The 22850-nt window shown below is 38.5% G+C and overlaps 1 protein-coding gene across 2 annotated transcripts in view; it reads left to right on the top strand.

Annotated features, from left to right (window-relative positions):
- RIN3 (Ras and Rab interactor 3) overlaps positions 1–22850 on the top strand; it is a 95318-nt gene that overhangs the window by 65900 nt on the left and 6568 nt on the right. For both annotated transcript variants that reach the window (XM_081934761.1, XM_081934760.1), the window contains 4 exons: positions 1303–2835; positions 6183–6491; positions 13497–13628; positions 18483–18646. In XM_081934761.1, coding sequence (XP_081790887.1) covers positions 1303–2835; positions 6183–6491; positions 13497–13628; positions 18483–18646 — 2138 coding nt within the window. The remainder of the gene's footprint in view (positions 1–1302; positions 2836–6182; positions 6492–13496; positions 13629–18482; positions 18647–22850) is intronic.

Below are 22850 nucleotides of genomic sequence, written 5' to 3'. Positions count from 1 at the left end.
CCCCCCAGGCTCCAGAGGCCCTCTGGAGGCTGGAAAGAGACCCATTTCTGGCCTTCCGGAACTTCCAGGAGGCCTATTTTTCCCCCTCCCTGAGCCTCCACATGGACCTTGAAATTACCTCACATCCAAAACGGGCCATGTGGAGACTCCGGGGAGGGGTGGGGTGGGGTGGGATGCTCAGGGCCAGCCAGGGGTGGGATTTGGAGGTTCTCTGAACTGGACATAATGTTAGCTATGGATTCTCCCAAACTTGGGCGAACCCATAGCAGCCCACCCTTGGATATACACCTTTGTAATGCCATCATCAGATTTTGCCATATACAAATTGTTGAAAGAGAAATAATTTCATATTTGTATTCCATTTGTGTATCCAATGAATAAAAAGTTGCTAGAAGTATATTCTGTGTCAAATATGCTTTGGGCGTTGCATTTCCTTAATGATATTCTCAAACACGTAGGTAAAAGCCAGAGGTGGGTTGCTAATCTTTTTACTACCAATTTGAGTGCACTCGCACATGCGCTCGTATGCAGAAGCGTCCGGGCGGGTGGACGGAGCCTCCCAACACCGCTACTACTGTTTTGGCCGATCCTGCAGCAACCCACCACTGGTGAAAGCATTCCAAAAGTAGCCTGAAGTGTATTTCCTGGGGTCCAAGGAATTTGTTTTACAATCATATATTTGAAAGGGAATTCAAATAATCTGGTCTTTGTTGTTGAAAGGAAAAGTCTCTTAAACCTTTCCTGATAAATGGACACCCAACAACTTATTAATCATTTATAAAACACAATCTTCCAGGTAGAAGTGAATCTATGTTTGACCTATCTCATAAACGTTCAAATAATATTTTTTGCATTATATTTCCATATTCATTTGCAGATTAACATTCTATCATTAAAATGGAAGCAATTTGTGCTATGAGTTGGCCCAGTGGCACCGTTTGAAATAGAATTGAGTAATAATGTTCCAAATGGCTTTGAAAGCACAGCTACCAACATGCCCACTAAAATTAAGGTGACAAATGGCTTTGGAAGTAATGGGTCTCATCCTATCCAGGAAATTTGCATTGAGAAAAATGTTCTCTATCCTTATATATTCACGAAAGCTTCCTTTCCTCCTATAATATCAATACACTATTTATCTTAATTTACATTAATTGGATCATTTTGAAACACTGTGATATATTCATGTACAGTTGGAGCAGAATAATTCTACTTTTTAAGGAATATTAAAAAGCGCAAGTAGCATTAAAACATTATTGCTTTTGGTTGACTATTATTGTGGTTATGCTTCTTTATTCACAGGTTTCTGGAACTCCTCTTTACATCAAAGACAAGGAAAAAGCCTTCTCCATTCTGTGAAAGATCCTGCTTACATCACAGCTCAAGCCAAAAAAGGAAAGAATCCAAGCCAGCCTTTTGCAAGCGGCACGAACAATTGTTCATGTGAAACTGAGCTGTCAATAGGAAGTGACAAGCTGTGGTTTGTAAATCCTATTTTTATAGAGGAGAGCAGCTATCAATTTCCCCCACATGTTTCTCCTTCAGAGATCGTCAGGGAGAGTCCTTCTGGTGGTAGAAACTTTGTGACAAAACCTCCAAAGAGCTCTCCTACTCGACGTCCTCCACCTCCTCCTCCTCCTCCTTCTCTTCATCCTCCTTCTCTTTCTCCTCCTCCTCTTCCTCCTCCTCCTCCTCCTCCACCACCACCACCACCACCTCTATTGTCCTTTCATGCTGTGAAACAAGCCAAAACATCTTCTATGACCCCTTCCAAAGAGGATCAATTCCATAATTTGGAGAAAACCAAAAAGGAGATGAAAACTGAAATTAGCAAAGACAAGGAAGATAGCGGACAAGAGCTCCTTTTTCCTCACAGCCTTCCATCTACAAATTCAAAGAAGATTCCTCCATTCATTCCACCAAGACGATGTTCCTCTGAGAGAACTTCAGGAAACTCTTCCTTTGATAAAAGTCAGAAACTGCCAGAAGAAAAACAAGTGGAAGAACAGAACAGGAAGAACGAAACTTTAACTAACGATCACCAGAGTGATAAAACTCCAGATATATTGGTGGAAGTGACAGAGAAATCTGCCTCAAATGCTCAAAACATGAAACCTGATGGAGAGGACAAGAAGGCACTTACGGAACAGCAGCAGAACATATCATCAGGAAAACCCTTGCAGCCTCCCATCCCACCACCAAGAAAGAAGAGGTTCTTTAAACAGTCATCATCTACCAGCACTTTTTCTTTGGAGCACGAAAACATTGAAGAGTCAGAAGTTCAAGAAGAAAATAAACAAACTGTAGAAAAAACTCGCTCCATTTCCAAAAAGGAATCAAAATCTCATCTTAAGCTAGTCAGCATATCAGATTGTGAACGTTCAAGTGATTCATTGCATTCTCCTGTAGGCAATGCAGGGGCTCAAATGTCTGCCTCTGAGCCAGATTCTTATTCTACAAGTAGCACTGAAGATGAGTTCGAATTGGGGACCGGTCAATTGCCTACAGTGAAGAAGACCCATTCTATGATTTTAGGCAGGGCCAAGCGTCGCCTGTCCATGGTCAGCCTAAGCAATGTCTTCACAGCATTTCTCTCTTCTGACCGAAAACTCCAGAAGAAGATTGTGGAACTGGCCCAGGATAACGACTCTTACTTTGGCAACTTGGTACAGGACTATAAAGTCTACAGTCTGGAGATGATGGCAAAGCAGATCTCCAGCACAGAAATGCTACAAGAGATTCGCTTAATGATGACACAATTGAAAAGTTACTTAATTCAAAGTACCGAGCTGAAATCTTTAATGGACCCAACTGTTCACACAGATGAGAAGCTAGGTGAGTGTTTTGATCAATAAGCAAGAATGGCATGCAGTTTCATTGCATATGGCTAGGCTAATAGGTAGTATAGTCATTATCATCTAGTGGTTCTCCAGATCCAACCCAGCCTGTGATGCTCTTCCCAAAAGAGCATTAAGAATATGCTTCTGTTGTTCCTTCCCTTTTTGGAATGGTATTTTAGAAAATTGGATGGAGAAAAAAAGTGTCACTTGCCCTGAATTAAAGAATATGTTTTTATTTCTGAACCCCATTCCCTGCATCTCAGCATACAGCTACAGCTGATAGTTATCCTTAATTTTAAAGCACTTTCAATTGTATGCACTCAACAAAAATAATCATCAACTTAACAGGATGAACATGGAGATAATGTAGAGACAGGTATCGATCAAAGTTGATTCCTTTTTCCGACTGCACTTTTTCCCATAGTCCTTTTTATTATTTTTATTTCACATGGGGATAAACCAGGGTACATGTTGTAAATTAACAGTATGAATGGAAACAAGGACAAGCATGGTGCACAGAGGATGTAAGGAGAAAGTAGGTTTCTGAAGAATATTTCTTTTAACTTTTTTATCCTCAGCTTAGTTTTGTGTAGTTATTTCCAGTGGTGGGGTTCAACCAATTTGCACCTCTTCAGGAGAAGCAGTTGTTAACTTTCTGAACAGTTTGGTGAACTGGTTGTTGGAATAAATCATTAGGGCAGAAAACCAGTTGTTAATTATTTGAATCCCACCACTAGATATTTCCAGAAAAATATCTGACAGAAAAGAAGATGCAAAGCGCCATTTGTTAAGTTTGGTCAATGCCCCCTATTCAATGGTAAATTTCATACACACAATTATCCCCAGATTAAAAAAAAAAACATGTTTCAAAACATCAGCTGATTGTGGCTCATTTGGAAGTAAATCTGTCCATTTCTTTTATAATATTATCATGCACTTTGGTATCCAGGTATCTAACCTATGAGACTGTTTTTGATATAAATACATGGAGAAAGCTTATTCTACTAATTTCCTCATTTCAGACTGCTTTTAAAATGGGTAGAAATGTCAGTTCTATGAAATTGAAATTTCTAAGGTCATTAAGTATCCCACTTTCACTATCTAACTCTTTATTATTGTACAGCCTACAATTATTGAGTTACTTAGCTTAAAGATATAATTTTATGCACGTGTTACATTAACAATATTACAGATTTCAATTTCCATCAACCCCCCGGGGGGGGGGCAAGGGATTGTGGGAGTGCATTCCAAAGCATTTTGAGAGCATCAGGAATGCCTATTTTGCTATGCCCGTTAATTTGGTACTAACACTACTGAAGCCATTGAAATTATCTCTGATTAAATCTTGGGAATCCATAAATGCTATGATTGAATGTAAATTAGTATTACTGAAATGTTAGTTTGTAAATTAGTAAATTAGTATCACAGAAATGTTTCTGTTGTGAATTAAATTATAGATTGGTCTGATTAGTTCTGAGAGAAGCGAGGGAGTTTGTCTTGGAAGCCATCACTGCATTTGTATGAAAGTACCTTTTTAAAAAGATGCATCTTGTATGTATATGTCATTGATTACCCGGTTGCTACAAAGAAGATCAAGTACTTTGGCTGTAATCTCACGAACTGATTTGGACTGTTAACACACTAGAGCTGAGACAAGACAGTGTGATGCAACTTGCTGAACTTCTGCAAAAATAAACTTGGGACTTTGCTCATTTGTTGGAAACCTTAGGCAATAATTTCAGTAGAATAAGAGCTATAAAATGATGAATTATGACATTTAACATTAGGATTGCACTCCGTGAGCAAAATACCTCTATTGCAGATATCAAAACAACGCTGAGTCTGATGAGGAAACGAAAGTTTTTAAAGAATTGCTCCATCACATATACACTTCCTAAGGAATCATCAATTTACACAGTCATGCTGTTGATATTTCCTTCTGATCAGGAACTGAGCCCCATATTTTTTTATAGAAAGCTTCCAATTCTTCACAATATGCCACTCCCTGGGAAATTACTTGGAACTGCTTGGAAAAAATGCTGAGGCTATCCCTGAGATTACTTCCCTTATTACATCTAGACTAAATCTCACTTAAAGTTTTCCAAATATACCTTTTCATCTCTTAAAGAATGCTAAGTTCTTTTGGCAAATGACAGAAATCTTCTAGCCCATAGCCCATAGACAAGTGAATTTAATTTTCTTTGTGTCTACTCTATACTCAGTGCCTTAAATGTCCATGTTATGTTTTCTTCACTATGTTTTGACTACTTCATTCAATTCTCAGAAACCAGGCGCATGTGGAAAAACTAAAAATATTTTTTTTAAAGCAACTTCTTTGATGTTCTATTTTAATTGATTATCTATACTTCCTTAAGTGAATTATCTATCTGGTTATCTCAAACATTGAACGCTTTGTTTAGAGCCCCTTCCTGGAGAATGGTTTGAGGAAATTCTTTCCTTTTCCCCATCTCTGTAAAAAGGCCCTGGTAAGAATTTAAAAGTATGTGTAAACTTGCAGGCAAGACTGATTCTTTATGCATTTGTTACATGTTAAACCTAGCCTAATTTTTTAATTTAATATAATCTAAGCAACAGGATTTTAAAGTATTTTGAGACTTGTACTAATCAAGTCCAGAATTTCAGTATTCCCAGCAGAAAAACATTTTTCTTAAATGAGGAAACATACACACACACACACACACACACACACACACACACACACACACACAAAGATATGTTGCATCTGTTCACTAAAGCTGTGGGAGATGACCAGGCTGAGCCCAAGGGAGGGGTCAAATGCGTCATCAGCCATGAGTTCCTTCGCACCCATAAGAAATCTAAGTTCAACTCACTGTGAATTTCTTATTCACAGTCAAATTGCTTTAACCGTTAGTAGTTCAGATTTTTATAGAGAGGGTGTAATAAATCTTTCTACCTATTTGAACCGCCTGGATGTCCTGATTTCCATGGTGCTTGACAAAAGCTCTGTCTTAGCTAAAGTGCTGATGAAATGTGGTGTTTATTTTATTTACAAATAGTCTTTTGTCAGAGAAGACCTATCTCTTACTTCACCAAAGCCTAGTCCCTCAAATCTGATTATAAACTGGCTAATGGAATTTGTATAAATAAGCACAGGTGCCCAGAATGATGGCAGAGAACCAAAAATTACATCTTACTGTGAAAGTTAATTGAGGTCAGGATCAAGGCAGATAAAACAACAGAGTCATTATTACCTGTGTTGATGTAAATCTCTACGGGTTCCAAAGTCTGAATATGCCAGTCTTATTATGTTGCTGCTTTCTCATATATTCCTTTGACATGTTTTATTTTCCCCCTTTTCAGAAGTGATAATAGAATCAGCTTTGCACAAATGTGTCTTGAAGCCTTTAAAAATGCCCATTGATACTTATCTACGGGAAATCCATAACAAAGATGGATCTTTCAAACTCCTAAAGGAAAACCAGCAAGTCATACAAAATACAACTACAACTGAATTGGGAGTCACCACTAGTGTGCCTGAATCTGCTCTGCTAGAAAGAATACTCCATAAATTCACAACCATGACCAAGGCTTATTCTCCAGAAAAGAAAATCAGCATTCTACTGAAGTCTTGCAAACTCATTTATGATTCTATGACACAAGGAAAGCCAGGTACTATTAAAAAAAGCTTTAAAAAATCCAGCCATTCTTTTTAATATTAATAGCTATTCTGATAAAGTGACAATGATGATTAGTGTAGATTTGTGCTAGTTATAACAGACCTTTCAGAATTTTTATTCATGGACAACGAGAGCAGTATCTCAGCAGATACAGAAACAGCTGAATTAAAGTGTAATAAATTACACTAGACATTATCAGACAGTTGTAAGAATTATGGCACTATTAGCAATAAAAGCCACATAAGAAATATTTTTCCTAGATTGCACATTAGGCTATGTTTTTGGCAGTCCTTGAGCTAGTAGAATTAGTACTGTTTTATTTTAAGAAAATAAAATGGGTATTCCCAATAATTCCCAAACGATTCTTCTCTACTTCTAGTGAGCTGTTAGACCAAGCTATTTTGTGGGTTGTTGTTTTTTTTACTATCACTGGTGGGAGAAATATCTGTAGTAGTTTACCACTCACTTGGGTAGAGTTAGAACTTTTACTAGTGCTATTCCTCTGCACTAGCACAGACTGTCAAAGAAACATTGTTTTTATATATATATTTGTGTTACAACCCCTGGTATGCCTAAATATGGGAGGAAGGTCACTACTCCCTCTTTCTGTCCTTCGGCTTATCACAGAAGGCCATGCAGGCAGAAAACCATATTTTTTTTATTTTTAATGTTGCCTTTTTATATTAGTGTTGTATTTGTACTGATAAATAAATAAAGGGAGACTAGTATAGATCTATTTCGAGCTAATTAGCTCTCATCAGCTAGCCATACCCTTACTGGGATTTGAACCTGGGCTGTATTATATATTAGGCAGGAGTCTTAGCCACTAAGCCACAGGCTCTCCTCCTTATCAGTTGAGCCAGGGAAATAGGTATGTATTTGTGTTACAACCCCTGGTATGCCTAAATATGGGAGGAAGGTCACTACTCCCTCTTTCTGTCCTTCGGCTCATCACAGAAGGCCATGCAGGCAGAAAACCATATTTTTATTTTTAATGTTGCCTTTTTATATTTGTGTTGTATTTGTACTGATAAATAAATAAAGGGAGACTAGTATAGATCTATTTTGAGCTAATTAGCTCTCATCAGCTAGCCATACCCTTACTGGGATTTGAACCTGGGCTGTATTATATATTAGGCAGGAGTCTTAGCCACTAAGCCACAGGCTCTCCTCCTTATCAGTTGAGCCAGGGAAATAGGTATGTATTTGTGTTACAACCCCTGGTATGCCTAAATATGGGAGGAAGGTCACTACTCCCTCTTTCTGTCCCTCAGCTCATCACAGAAGACCATGCAGGCAGAAAACCAGTACAAATACAACACACACACACACACACACACACACATCCCAGCAGACACTGGGATCCATAGATGTGGAATTTTATGGATCTCCATGGTTTGAAAATGAAAGAAAATAACCCAATATTATAATAATGTGTTACTGATAATATAATTTTGATCTACCACTAATTATCCGAGGCTATTTAAGGACATTGAGAAGATATGGAACAGAATGTTCATTTGAATTTCCCCACACCACACTTTTTTCTTCTCCCTATATCCCATCACAATTTAATTTAATTTATTTTTTTCCTGCTCTGGGTTTATGAAAGTGGACTCCCAATTAATGGGAGGATATGGGAAAATAGTAAAATACCTTTTGAGATTATTTTAGTAATTTTAAGTTACTTAAAATAATGGAGTCAGGTAGAACATTCCAGGTGTTGACCACTCTGTTGCTGAAGTCGTATTTTCTGCAATTGAATTTGAAGCGGTTCACCTTGAGTTTGTATCAATTGTTTGCCTGTGTATTATTGTGGTTGAAGCTGACATAGTCATTGACAGGTAGGACGTTGTAGCAGACAATTTTGTGTACTATGCTTAGTACACAAAAGCCGCAGTTCCAGATTGTCCAAGCCCAGAATTACAAGCGTGGTGGTATAGGGAATTTGCTGTACTATAAAAGACAAGATCCTTTATTTTTAGAAAAGTTGCGTTGTTCCTGAAAAGCATAATATTTGAATAGTTTGATTAACTATTTTGTAAAGGATTTAGAAATCAATGCCTTAGCTATCTACTCCATTAATGACGTGTCCATTCCACCAAGGGAGACTCCCGTTTACCCATAAGTGAGGAAAGATTCTTCATTCCTTTATGGACATCTGGGAAGGATTCCAATTCCTCTAAATTCTGCATTCAATTATTAAATACCTCTTTCTTTCGAGTCTCGCAATCATAATTAATGGTTGACCCAGCAGAGTTTAACTAGGAGATGGTAATAGCACAGGGCTTTACAGCACAAGAGGAAAGTGTTTAATTTACGCCTCTTATAGATATTTATGAAACTATGTTTCATTTCTTTGAACAAAAACCAAAAAGAAGACAAGCTGGATTTAGAATAAGGCAATTCCACCTTGAGCAAGTGAGGCTGTTTCCAATGTCACTGAAAGAATCCCTTCAAAGATTTACAGCTGCTAATTTGGTCAGAGGTCGCAGGAGACCGAGAATTCAGGTAGATTTCCATAGATTCTTCTCTTTCCTTTCTTGCTTGATAAATACTAGAGACTACAACCTATCTCTCCAGCACATTCCATAAGCTAGCATCATTCAATCTACCACTCACCAGCTAGATTTGCACTTCACAAGATGTGCCAACAAGATGTGCTTGCACACAATTAAACCATAGTAGAAGCTTCAGTCATTTCCCCTTTGCCTGAACTAAATAGCTCTCTAGAGAGCCCAGAGTACAGTCCTACTAGTGTGTACAAAGCATAATTCCTGTCAGACACATTTTAGGTCCCCCTCCCCCCTGCTTGGACAAGTTGGTTTGATCCATGCACAAGCAGGACACATCTGAGGTTCTAATATGTGGCACAGTGGTTAAAATGCAGTACTGCAGACTACTTCTGCTGACTGCTGGCTGTCTGCAATTTGGCAGTTCAAATCTAACCAAGCTCAAGGTTGACTCAGATTTCCATCCTTCTGAGGTGGGTAAAATGAGGACCCAAATTGTTGAGGGCAATAGGCTGACTCTGTAAACTGCTTAAAGAGGTCTGTAAAGACTATATATATAGACTGTATATATAAGTCTAAATGCTATTGCTACTGCTATGTGGAGATCAGTGATGGAATTCAAACGTTTTTACTACCAGTTCTGTGGGCGTGGCTTTGTGGGCATAGTGTGGCTTTGTGGATATGGCTTTGAGGACATGACAGGGGAAGAATACTGCAAAATCCCCATTCCTTCCCCACTCCTGGGGGAAGGTTACTGCATAATTCTCATTCCCTCCCCACCCCACTAACCTGCTTTCCAACTCCGTTCTCCTGTTCAGGGCAACAAAGAAGATCGGCAAGGAGGCAACAGTGGTGGGGCCAGCCAATTTGCCGGTTCTCCGAACTATCCAAAATTTCTACTACCAGTTCTCTAGAACCTGTCAGATCTGGCTGAATACCACCTCTGGTGTAGATAGTTTAAAACCATGAACTGCCTGAACTAGTTCGAGACTCCCCCTTATCTGGGCACCCAAGTCTGGGAAAGATAATATAAAACTTCTATTTTGTTCTAGATAACTTGTGGTCCCTTCCTTTCTTCTAACCACAACATATTTACCAGCACTAAAAAAAATTCAAATGTGTTTCCATGCCACTGACTTTATCTTGTCCACTGCCCATGAGTGAGGCAGCATTAAGTGATTCTTCGCTGCGCTTGTGGTGAAGCATCATTTCCTCCTTTACATTAACACATCTAACCACAACCTCAAAATGTGTGAAATGTTTTAGGTTTTATGGAGGGACATCAAGTAATTCTAGTAATGAAACAGAAGCAGTATTCCTCAGAAGGACTGTCAACAGAGACATTAATTTTGTAATGATAATTGTTTTTTTGAAGACTCAAGGATGGGTGCACTTCAGCTCTGCATCAGGGAAAGGCACCATGTATGCTTTGTGCTTAAAATATATAACAACCCATAGCAATATGGCAATTTGAATTTTGTCCCAAGACAACACTTCAAAGAGATGGCAGAGGGACATGGGAGGGTGATCAGCTGATGCTCTTTGCTACTCCTCCATCCTGATTGATAGGTCACTGAGGTGGAGAAGAGTTGTGTCTATTAAAAAAAGAAGGTGTAGCTCCATCCCATGTCTCCCAACCCCTTTCTTTGATCCACTGATCTGTCAACTAAGCTATTTTGAGACAAAGATGTAATGATCTACTGGAAGAATAGACCAATGTTCACAAACAGCCTGAGCAACAGGTCAACAATGTGTATTTTCCAACATCAGTAGGGCATCTTGAAAGCTGGCTAAAGTCTCCCTCCCAGGAAACTGCCCACAATTGCACAGGTCTGTCCCATTATATGTTAAGAGCAGCAATTGGAAGTGGCCTTTTCTGCCCACAGGTGATGCTGGTTGAAGAGAAGATGCAGCCAGGGGAGTCCACCAATTATTGCTCTTAAATTATCCCATATTAAAACTATAAGGACCAACCTATTTTCAAGCGGTATGCAATAGTGGCAAATATCTATAGCTCGGGTATAGGATGAGGGTGAAGATTCATTCCCTGAGCTTGTGGGTTGGTTTCTGAACATTTCGTTACCAAGCTAGGTAACATCTTCTGTAGAGTTTAGGAGATGTCAGTGTCAGTGTTCCTCTGTTTATAAGGGCTTCAGGTGTGGGTGGATCTTGTGACGGCTGACTCATCACAAGACCCTCACTTGACATACCCACACTTGAAGCCCTTATAAACAGAGGAACACTGACATGCCCTAAATTCCATTGAAGATGTTACCTAGTCGGGTAATCAAATGTTCGGAAACCACTTGGAAAACGAACCTTTGCCCCCTTTCAAGCCTTATCACTGAAACAGAATATAGTTCAGCCATCTGTGCAATGTAATTTATGCCAGTATACATAACTATGGAATCAGGGATGGGAAGAATTATGCCAACATGACTGTGAGGAAATGCCCAATGACTAATTGCAACTTTCTCTGGGTGAAGTTCAAAATGATTTACAAAAGAGCAATGAGGTAGGGAAGTCTTAAAGAAGACTAACCAAAAAAACCAACAATGATTATAGTTAACTCTAATAGGTATCTCAATTCACTAAAAATACTCAGAAAAGGAAAAGAAATAACAAGTTTAAAAGCAGTCATATTCCCTCACCCTCTTATCCATCTCTATCTCTATCTCTCTATCGATTGATTGATTGATTGATTGATTGATCTATTTTTTTTTACAAATAACTCAAGACAGTGAGCATATCCAACACACCTTCCTCCTCCTATTTCCCCCACACAACAACTACCTTCTGAGTTGGGCTGTGAAAGAGTGACTGGCCCAAGGTCACGCAGCTGGCTTTCATTATTGTTTTTGGCAGCTGGTATTTAAGTCATGGCTGAAATTCTGGGAGCAAAACTTCCATTACAGAAACTAGCAACCACTAATAGTTCTTTTCCCAGTGAATTTCTCTAGTTGTTCTCAAATGATCAAAATCAGTACAATTATTGCATAAGAGAACAAATTGCACATTCCAGTTCTGCTTTAGTTCTCTGTTCAAATATATGATGGATAAACCCAGGTACTAATATTCGGGAATATTGGAGTGAGGGGAGAGTCAATGACTCTATTATTTGTCTCCTATCGTTATAACATTATAACACCTCGTATCAAGTACTGTTGTTTCATTCTGTTGGCTCTCTCTCCACACCCAAAAAAGCTTCCTCTATAATCACAGAATGTGGAAATATAGTACTAAGAAAAAAAAATCACCAAAAATTATTGGAATAATGAAGTCTGTCTTCTCTTTAGCGATCCTATTTTATGTTTTTGCAAAACAAGGTGATTGAATATTATGAAATTCTATCGATACCATACGGTTCAATTTATAAAGGAAGCCTTAATGCTTGTAAACTCTGCCACCTAACCTAGGGATTTTCCCTTTTATCATTTATTCTCATGATTTTTTTTGAGTTTTGCATAAAAGTGTATTTAAGGCTGCATCTGAGTGTCTCAGCTTGAAAAGCAATTTATTCTGAGGTTTTCTGACATATAGGGAAATATTTTAAAAATCCAATGGCTCTGTTCTAAAATCCACTTAAGCATGCTTAAGCCTATTGATTACGGTGGGCTTTAAGCAGGATTTAATCTGTTTTGGACCGTGATTGGTGAGAACATCTGGAAACAGAAGATTATCTCATAGCATATCACTTCAATATTGGTACACTTTTGAACTCAGTTTGACTGTCATATTTTGTGTAAACTTCTGCACAGTAAGCATTTCAACTGGTCAGATCTCTTTCCATAATTAGATGCTCATTTTTTTCCCTTACATTATAAAATAACTCTTTCCATATTTCACGGTATACCAGCTGGTCAGAATTCTATTCCTTTCCCCATGCTATATTTGTCTGTAATGGAGCACTGTTACAGCTGCATTCTTACTCTGCAAAAGTGTATTTTTATGACACAAAACACTGCGTACTTTTTCTTCATAAAGCATACCTCATTTGCTGCCATGAAATGAGGTAGTGACTACCAGCTTAGCTTTAAAAAGAAAGAAAGAAATTAATGGAAATAGAAACCAAATGCAAGGAATGGCATACTCGTCATTAAGAAGAAGGGGAGGATGAATCTTCTCATGTCCTGTTTATGAAATCCTCAGAATGTCTAGATGGCATTTATAGAAACGGTTTTCGGAGTCATCAAACTGTGCTATTCTTGGGCTCACACCTCAGACAATTTATCCAAGTCTGATGAAGACAATGAAGATAGTGAAATCTGGATTGCAGCCAAATCAGTTTGTATGTTTATATCATCCGTAGCATTTATTCTAATTCATGTTTTGGCCATTGGAATGCTCTACAATGATTTGGATAAAGACTGGTTAATTCATGAACAGGTTATTTGGATTGCACAACTAAGTTACGCTTCCTTTAAGTTCAAGCAATTGTTGTCTCTCACATGCTTTTGAGTGAATCAATTCTGTTCTCTTTTTAGGAAAGCCTCATGGAGCAGATGACTTCCTTCCAGTGCTAATGTATGTTCTGGCCCGCAGTGATCTGATAGAGATGTTTCTTAATGTAGAGTATATGATGGAACTTATGGACCCTGCTCTGCAGCTGGGTGAAGGTATGAAAGAACTCCAGTGTATTGATGCAATGCAGGAGTGGCCAGTTTGCAGCCACATGAGGCTTATCCAGATCCTTTCTTGCACTCCCCACTAGATCTCATCAACATTGCACGTTTAATGGAAAATACAAACATTTGGTAGATTTCCAGGATTTTTTTTAAAAAAATAACAAGATTCATGCACAAAAGTTCAGATAAACTTAATCCACATTAACCTCCCATACTTATTCCCAAAAAGAATTTTTTTTACATATTTCTTGGTGATGTCATTAAAAAAGCACTATGCCTTACAGTAGAGGGGTGTCCAACCAACATTATCACTTAGCCGTGTACTCGCTTTTGTTGCCAGCAGTTTAGACATTAATGGCTATGTGTTGCATTATTTTGAGGGGACAGCACATTTACACTGCTATACAAGCTGTATGCTCACTACTTTACATTGTAGCCTACTGTCATTTCTTCAGTGTTTTCACATGAAAAGTTATACTTAAATATTTACAAAATGTGAAGGGGTGTACTCACTTCTGTGATATACTCTCTCCCCTTCCCTCTCCCTCTCCCTCTCCCTCCCTCCCTCCCTCCCTCCCCCTCTCTTTCTCCCTCTCTCTATGTATTCTATGGTGTTTGTACATTTTATTTTTATGTATGTAGTTATAGGGACATTTTTTAGATTTGATCTGGAAAGCACAAATGTTTGAATTCTCTGTAGATTTTTACTTCCATTGAGTGATTATTTGGATTTTTATAACTCTTTTTAGAGTACTGTAGAGAGAGTTCTTGACTTACTACCTCAATTGTGCCTAAAATTTCTGTTGCTAAGCAAGACATCTGTTGAGTGAGTTTTGTCCCATTTATTTACCTTTCTTGCCATTGCTGTTAAGCTGTTAAGTGAATCTGGCTTCCCCATTAATTTTGTTTGTCAAAAGGTTGCAGAAGATGATCACATGATCCCAGGACACTGCATAAATAAAATAAAATAATGAAATGAAAATAATAAATAGCGGCATAAAAATAACATATAATTCTTCATAAAATCGGTTTTATTTCAAGAATATACATCTTCCTCATTCAGTATGTCTTTGAAAATTAAATGTGCCTTATTGGGCCTCCCTGATCTGGTCTACTGTAATATCACTAGAGATCACTGGTAAACAGCAAAGAGAGATAATTTTTTTCTATGTCTTTGCTGTTAGTAATTTGAATTTTTGCAGCCCAGGTTTGTTACTTCATGTTTTTATGATGACACTGACAAATTATTTTGGCCCCTACTCATGGGCCCCAGAAATCCCTGTAGAGGCACTAGGCACATGTTTTTGCCTTGGTAATATTTAATCATGGCTCAAAGGGAGTTCGTGCACTTGAAAATGGAATGAAATTGAAGTAGAAAAAAAACAAATCATATGGCACTTTAAGAATGAAAGTAATGTGGATTTATCAGTCCAGAGCCCTTCACATTAACGAAAACTGCTAGCAAACAATCCTGCCCTTTTCTATTCAGGAAAAAAAAATCTTACTGACTTTAGAAAAATTTATTTCCCTTATGTACTTCCTTATACAGGATTCCTAGTTAGTCTCTAATATTCTATTGAGGATGTTGTTTTCACTGCAAAAGTACAAATACAGCTTCCTTTCGGGAAATTGTAAGTCGCTCTCCCAACAGCTTGGCTGCAGTAATGTGAAAACAGATCTTTCTTCTGAAAATAATGATAACAACAAAAACATGCCAGACTGCCAGGAATACAGACATGTCTGATATTTTCTCTTTGCAGTAGTTCAGTTATTGCTACTATACCTGGGCAGTTACAGCCCAGATAACCACAAGGCCTGGATTTGGGAGGAATAATTCAGTGGTGAGAAAGGTTAAGAGATTAGCCTGGGATCACAAAAGCCCATCCTCCACTGCTATCAATCTAAGTGATTTGAAGCTGGTCATTCTCTCTTAGTCCAACATGCTTCAACGGTGTTGTTGCTATGAATAAAATTAAGAGAGAGCCACATGGAAGATACCTTACAATCTCCCACAAAAATAATGATATTAATACATTTTTAAAAAGATAAAAGAGGAGAAAAAGCCAAAAGATGAGTAAGATTTAATAGACTTTAAATATTCTTATACAGATTTTTGGGGGGACTCTTTTTTTGGTGGATTAGTCTTATGCTATACAGGTAGTCCTCGACTTACGACCACAATTGAGCCCAGAATTTCTGTTGTTAAGTGAAACATTTGTGGAGTGAGTTTTGCCCCATTGTACGACTTTTCTAGCTACAGTTGTTAAGTGAATAATTGCAGTTGTTAAGTTAGTAACACGGTTGTTAAATGAATCTGGCTTCTCCATGGACTTTGCTTGTCAGGAGGTCAAAAAAGCAGTTCACATGACCGCAGAACCCTGCCACCGCCATAAATACGTCCCGGTTGCCAAGCATCCGAATTTTGATCACATGACCATGGAGATGCTGTAACGGTCATAAGTCTGAAAAATGATCATAAGTCACTTTATCACAATGCCACTGCAACTTTGAATGCTCACTAAACAAACTGTTCTAAGCAGGGACTATCTGTAGTTATTAGCTGGAAGGAGGGTTTTTTTCAGCTTTCTGCTATGATGTTTTGCATATTTATAATATATTGTTTTGTCTTTCTTGTTAGTCAACTGTAGAATATTTGTTGCTGGTGGGCATATAAGTGTATTGCATCAATGAAGAAAGATATGTTGCATAAACATACAGTATATCTGTCAGCCTCTGTTTTGCTGGCTACACTTGCTTGCTATCGGCTGCCATAGGAACGGGGGGGGGGGGTGCATAGTATTAGGGAAGGGAATTATATTGTACTGGGGGAGTCTTGTTCTCACCATCTTCTGCGCATGCTGGGGACTGGTGTTTGGACTTGGTCAAGGCCAACCGTTCCTCATACCAACTTGATGAGGCTGTTTGAAGATGCACCCCACATGACACCTTAGGGAGTTGCAGATTGGACAATGGGTTGGGGAATTTTGGGGGAGGGTGCTGGGTAAACATTTGATATGTATATGTTCCCGCCTTTCTGGTTCAGATCTTGCTTTCCTTTAGCTGTTTTCACTTCATATCTAGTAAAAGTACTTTATCTCTATTAAAATGGAGTTGAGGTTTTCCTTTCTTGGATATTGAAGGAGGCATGCTTGACAATATCAGATATATCTGCATACTTGGAAGTTGTTTTCACACGCAAGAGGACACTTAATTTAATATGTAGATGGTGCAATACTAAATTGGACGAGGCTGAAAATACTCCTTTACTTCCCCTTCAGCAGTACTGCAAAAGTGCTAGGCAATGCTTCCAATGAACAGATGGAGGTGCACAAACTCAATTTATGAAAAGAAGAGGGAGACGTTCAAAGAATGAGGAAATAGTTGGGATGGAGACGTTTCAAACCTGTCTGCCAAATGTTTTGGAAATATTTGCATCTCTGGAAGTAAATGAAATCATTCGGAAGGGGAAAAAAAAGAGTGCTGGTTTAGGGAAGACAAACGGGAGGGAATGCAGCTCCTTGGATCTATTTGAAATGACAAATGCAACAAGGATTTAATGCCTCCTTCAGTGTCTCTTAACTTGTCCTTATAACATGTTTGTAAGGACAATCAAGGCAAAAGGTTGCAAATATCCAAAATATCAGAATTAACAAACTGAAAAATCTCTGTAATAACCACCATATAAGGTTAACTTGCTTCCCAAAAGAGATTGAAAGAGGAATATTTCAGTGCCCATCAATTCTTATTTTTCTTTCTTGTCTGTTGTAAGAGTGCCATCTGTTGTTCAGTTCTTGTCTGTTGTAAGAGTTCCATCTGTTGTTCAGTTTCATTTTCTTAAACCCAGTGAATTGGTTAGAAACCAAACTCGTGTTTCTCTCTATCCCAACCAGAATGATTCCCCAGGTGTGTCCATGCTATGTTTTCACAAATGCTCCCTTGCATATTTAAATTTTGTTGGTTGGTTTGTTTAATTTAAAACATTTATATAGCCATTATATAACCGGTAGCTTTTTGATAGTATTAAAATTAGCCATAGGGAGAGACAGCATGAAATGCTACATAAGAGAAGAATACTTTATTGTCATTGTACGTATGTACACAATATACCCATACAATGAAATTCACATAACACCCAGAGACCAGTCCCAACGCACATGACAATCCCTCCCCCACACATACACACCAGAATTTCCCCACCCCTAAACCACCCAAGCATCCACACAACAGACCAAGTAATGCTGTCCAACGGCTCACTGATGGTAGCCCTTTAGTTCATTGTTGAGTGCAATTATAGCTCTGGGATAAAAACTATTCAGAAGACCTGTGGTCTGAGTTTTAATTGTTCTGTATCTTCTGCCAGAAGGCAACAGTCCAAAAAGATTGTAAGCAGGATGGGAGGAGTCTCCGAGAATGTTGTGCAACTTCCTCAAACAGAAAGATGTGAATATGTCATCCAGGGCTGGTAGCTGTAGCCCAACGATATTCTGGGCAGTTTTAACAATTCTCTGTAGAGCTTTTTTTGTCCGCTGCAGAGCTGCTCCCATACCATGCAAGAATGCCGTATGTCAGGACACTCTCAATGGTGCTGCTATAGTAGGACAGAAGTAGATGCTGAGATAGATTTATCTTCCTGAGCATTCTCAGGAAGTACAGCCTCTTCTGTGCCTTCTTCGCAAGCGTGTTAGCATTCATAGTCCATAATTCTCCGAGATATAAATGCCCAGAAATTTAAAACTACCAACCCTCTTCACCTCCTCGCCATTTATATACAATGAAAGAAGCTACATGAAGTGCAAATGAATAAAAATTGCTCAGTGTATGTTTATGCTTCTTCATTTTTCCTAGGTTCTTATTATTTAATCACTACTTATGGGGCAGTGGAGCTTATCAAAAGCTATGATAAGATTGCGGTCACTCGACAACTAAGCAGTGAAGTTCAAGATTCGATCCACCGCTGGGAGAGACGGAGAACACTTAACAAAGCCCGGGCATCTCGATCGTCTGTTCAGGTTAGGAAAGCGTGGATCTTTCCTTTTATGCATTGATCATCTCAGTTGGCTTTAAAAGAACTGCGTGTCTTTTTTTCAGTAGAGTTTAAAAGCAGAAAAAGTTGGTAGTACTCTTCTTAACAATTTTGTAAAGCGTAAGATCTAATAAGCAGAGCTTTGGAAAATAAATAAGACTCAAGTACCTAGATAACATACAATGAATGACAGGATTTTTATGATAACTATTTTTAAAGCTTGGGGGAATAAAAGCATTTCTACTTTGTGCTGGGTGGATGAGAATGAGTTATCAGTAGAATGCCATCACTAAGAAGGTTCTTTTTCTGATCACCATCCCAGTAACCATTCTAGAAAAAGAAGGACTTGGGTGACATGATAGCAGTGTTCCAGTATTTGGGGGGCTGGCACAAAGAAGGGGGGCAGCTTATTTTGCAAAGCACCAGAGGACAGAAAAAGAAATAACAGTTAGAAACTAACTAATCAAGGAGATAAGCAGCCTGGAACTAAGGAGAAACTTCCTAACAGTGAGAACAGTTGACCAGTAGAACAGCTTCGCCTTCAGAAGTTGTGGGTGCTTCATCATTGCCCATTTTAAAGAAAAGGTTGGATAGCCACTTGTCTTAAACGGTATAGGGTCTCCTATCTGAGCAGGGGAATGGACTAGAAGACTTCCTTTCTAGCTCTATTCTATTCTGATGTTTATATTAAGTTTCCTTTTATTAGAAAACCTCTAAGAAACTACTCCTGACATCAGTTTAATAGCAATAGCACTTAGGAGGCGCTTTAGAGCCCTCGCTAAGCAGTTTACAAAGTCAGCAAATAACCCCCAATAATCTAGATCCTCATTTTACCAATCTTGGAAGGGTAGAAGCCTGAGTCAACCTTGAGCTGGTCAGAATCGAACTCCTGGCAGTCAGCAGAATTATCCTGCAATACTGCATTTGAATCACTGCACCCCCATGACTCTTTTAAACTGAAGAGGTTATTTTCTAATTTTTTATTGTTTTATTTGCATCCTGCCTTTATTATTTTTATAAATGACTCAAGTCGGTGAACATATCCAACATACACGTTCATCGTCCTACTTTCCCACAACAAAATCCCTGTAAGGTAAGTTGGGCCAAGAGAGTGAATGACTGGCCCAAGGTTACCCAGCTGGCTTTTATGGCTAAGGCAGGACTAGAACTAGAGTCCCGGTTTCTAGCCTGGTTCCTCAACCATGGTTCCCAACCTTTTGGCTTGCCTGGACCACATTAAGTGAGGAGGGATTGTCTTGGACTGCATATTAAATATATCATATAGTTAATGTTTATAAGTAACAAATTTTCTTTATGTTTAAATATTTGTTATTACCATGTGGGGCCACATTATTAGCTATCCGGGGCTGTTTGTGGCCCATGGGGCATGAGTTGGACATGCCTGCACTAGAGTAAACTGGCTTATAGTTATAGAATAACAGAGTTGGAAAGGACCTTGGAGATCTTCTAGTCCAACCCCCGGCCTAGGCAGGAAACCCTACACCTCTTCAAACAAATGGATATTCAACATCTTCTTTAAAACTTCCAGTGTTGGAGCATCCACAACTTCTGGAGGCAAGTTGTTCCACTGATTAATTGTTCTAACTGTCAGGAAATTTCTCCTTATTCCTGAACTGGTAGTAAATTAGGAGCATTTCATGTCTGGAACAGATTCAGTACATTCAACTTTCGCAAAAGATAACCTGTTTGGGGCAGCAATAACAGCATGCCAGCTTCCAACATCAAGCAAAAAAAGGAGAGAATGTCAGTCAACAAACAGAGAACAATAAGAAGAAAGAAGAAATGATAGATATTTCTAATATTAGGAAAATCACAGTAAACTTTACAGCTAAGGTAGTAATAACCCAGAAGAACCACAAAAGAATCTGCTAGAGGCAAATAAAAATAAAACAACTTGTAGTAATGATAGTGAAAACCCTTTATAAACCGTAACATTTATATAGAAAGAAGGTGAATGAACAGTGAACAATCTTGGCTAATGTTGAATTTTAAGAAGACAAAATATCAACAAACTGAATAGAACAAACTATGGAAATTGCCAAGAAGACAAGCCCAAAAAATTTCAGAAGGAACTTCACAAACAGTTACAAAGAGTGCTAGGCGAAAAAAGAAGTAACATTATAAACATAAAGAAGCCATGATGGCGCAGTGGTAAGAATGCAATATTGCTGCTATAATTCTGCTGACTGTCAGGAGTTCAGTCCTGACCGGCTCAAGGTTGACTCAGCCTTCCATCCTTCCAAGGTCAGTAAAATGAGGATCCAGATTGTTGGGGGCAATATGCTGACTCTGTAAACCACTTAGGGAGGGCTGTAACAATAGCACTTAGACTTATATACCACTTCACAGTGCTTTACAGCCCTCTCTAAGTGGTTTACAAAGTCAGCATATTACCCCCAACAATCTGGGTCCTCATTTTATTTGCCTTGGAAGGATGCAAGGCTGAGACAACCTTGAGCCGGTGAGATTCGAGCTGCCAAACTTCTGGGCAGCTGTCAGTCAGCAAAAGTAACCTGCAGTACTGCATTCTAATAACTGTGCCACCACGGCTCTGTAAAGCACCGTGAAGCGGTATATAAGTGTAAGTGCTATTGCTATTATAAAAACAGTGGTAAAGACATTGAAGATCGAAACAGACATTGACAAACAAGGAAAATCTTTCTAAAGATCTTTGAATTCAGAAAAAGGTTTAGCACACTTTGAACTAAGTCAGTGGGCCGATAGTAACCAAGTCAAAGGAGACCAAAGGAAGATGAAAGGAGTATAATGAAGCACTGTACAGTAAATATGTCACAATCCAAGATATTCAGAAGATATTCCTTCTTTATAAGAACCTCTAATACTAGAAGATCAAGTTAGATCAGCACTCTGGTCATTACCAAAGCAGGAGACTACGGGAGCTGATAGAATGCCAACTGAAAGATGGCATGCAACAAAAGAAGAATCAATGAAGGTTCTAACCAAACTATATCAACATATCTGGAGAACAACACAGTGCCCAGCGGATTGGAAGATACATCCCATTTCCAAAAAAAAGGAGACTTAACAGAGTGTGCAAACTATTGTACAATATCCTTAATTCCACCTGGTAGCAAAATAATACTTAGGATCATCCAAAGAAGATTGGAGCCCTGTGTGGAAAAAGAGATGCCAGATGTTCAGCCTGGTTTTAGAAAAAGCCAAGGAATGTAAGACACTTTTGCTGATGCATACCGGATAATTGAGAAAAAGTACCCCAAACAAGTCATTTTATGCTTCTTTGATTATAGAAAGGCCTTTGATTGTGTCAGTCATATCAAGCCATGGAAAGTGCCCAGAAAAATGGGAATCCAAGAATAATTTATTGTCCTCATAATAAACATGTATACAGGCCAGGCAACCACAGAATGGACAGAACATGTTGAAAGAAACTGGTTCCAGATTGGCAAAGGAATGTGACATGACTGTACAGTATACCCTCCCCTGATTTATTCAACCTATATACTTAACATATATTAAGAATTGCAGGATTAGAAAAATATAAGTGGAGTTTCAAAACTGGAGGAAGACCATGACAAACAGTGTGAAAAATAAGAATACTTCAGTGAGAACAAAAGTTAGAATAATTAGAACAATTCTATGGCCATAGAAGATTTGCCCAGATTTGCTTTGGACAATGAGATGGACAGCATATAAATTTAATAAATAAAATACAATGAAGGCTGGCATTGAAAGATAGTCAAAGAAAAGGATAGATGCTTTTGAATAATGGAGGTGAAGATGGTTCCTAAGAAAATATGGACTGCAAGCAGCCAATCAATAGTCATGGGTCAAATAAAAGCTGCTGTCCTTGAGGCAATGATCAACAGAAAGAAATTCATCCACTTTAGGTGTACAATGGGCAAGATGATAGACTAGAAAAAAAGTGATCATGGTTAACTACATCAAAGGAATAAAAGGGGAACAATAGGGCCCCATTGTTTTTTTTATCTGAAGGCAAATAGATATTGAGACTGTAGAAAAAGTGCAGAGACAAGGAGCAAAGGTGATTAGAGGTCTCAAGAAGAAACTGTACGATGAATGATTGTGGAAACTCCGTATGTTTAGTCTAACAAGGAGAAGGATTAGAGCTGTAATGATGGCAGTCTTCCAATATTCCACAGAGAAGAGGGAGTCAACCTATAGTCCAA

Source organism: Natrix helvetica (assembly GCF_964273705.1).
Source record: "Natrix helvetica genome assembly, chromosome: 1".
Lineage (NCBI taxonomy): Eukaryota > Metazoa > Chordata > Lepidosauria > Squamata > Natricidae > Natrix > Natrix helvetica.
The sequence above is the reverse complement of the archived record's forward strand: the minus strand, read 5'-3'. Positions and strand labels throughout refer to the sequence as shown.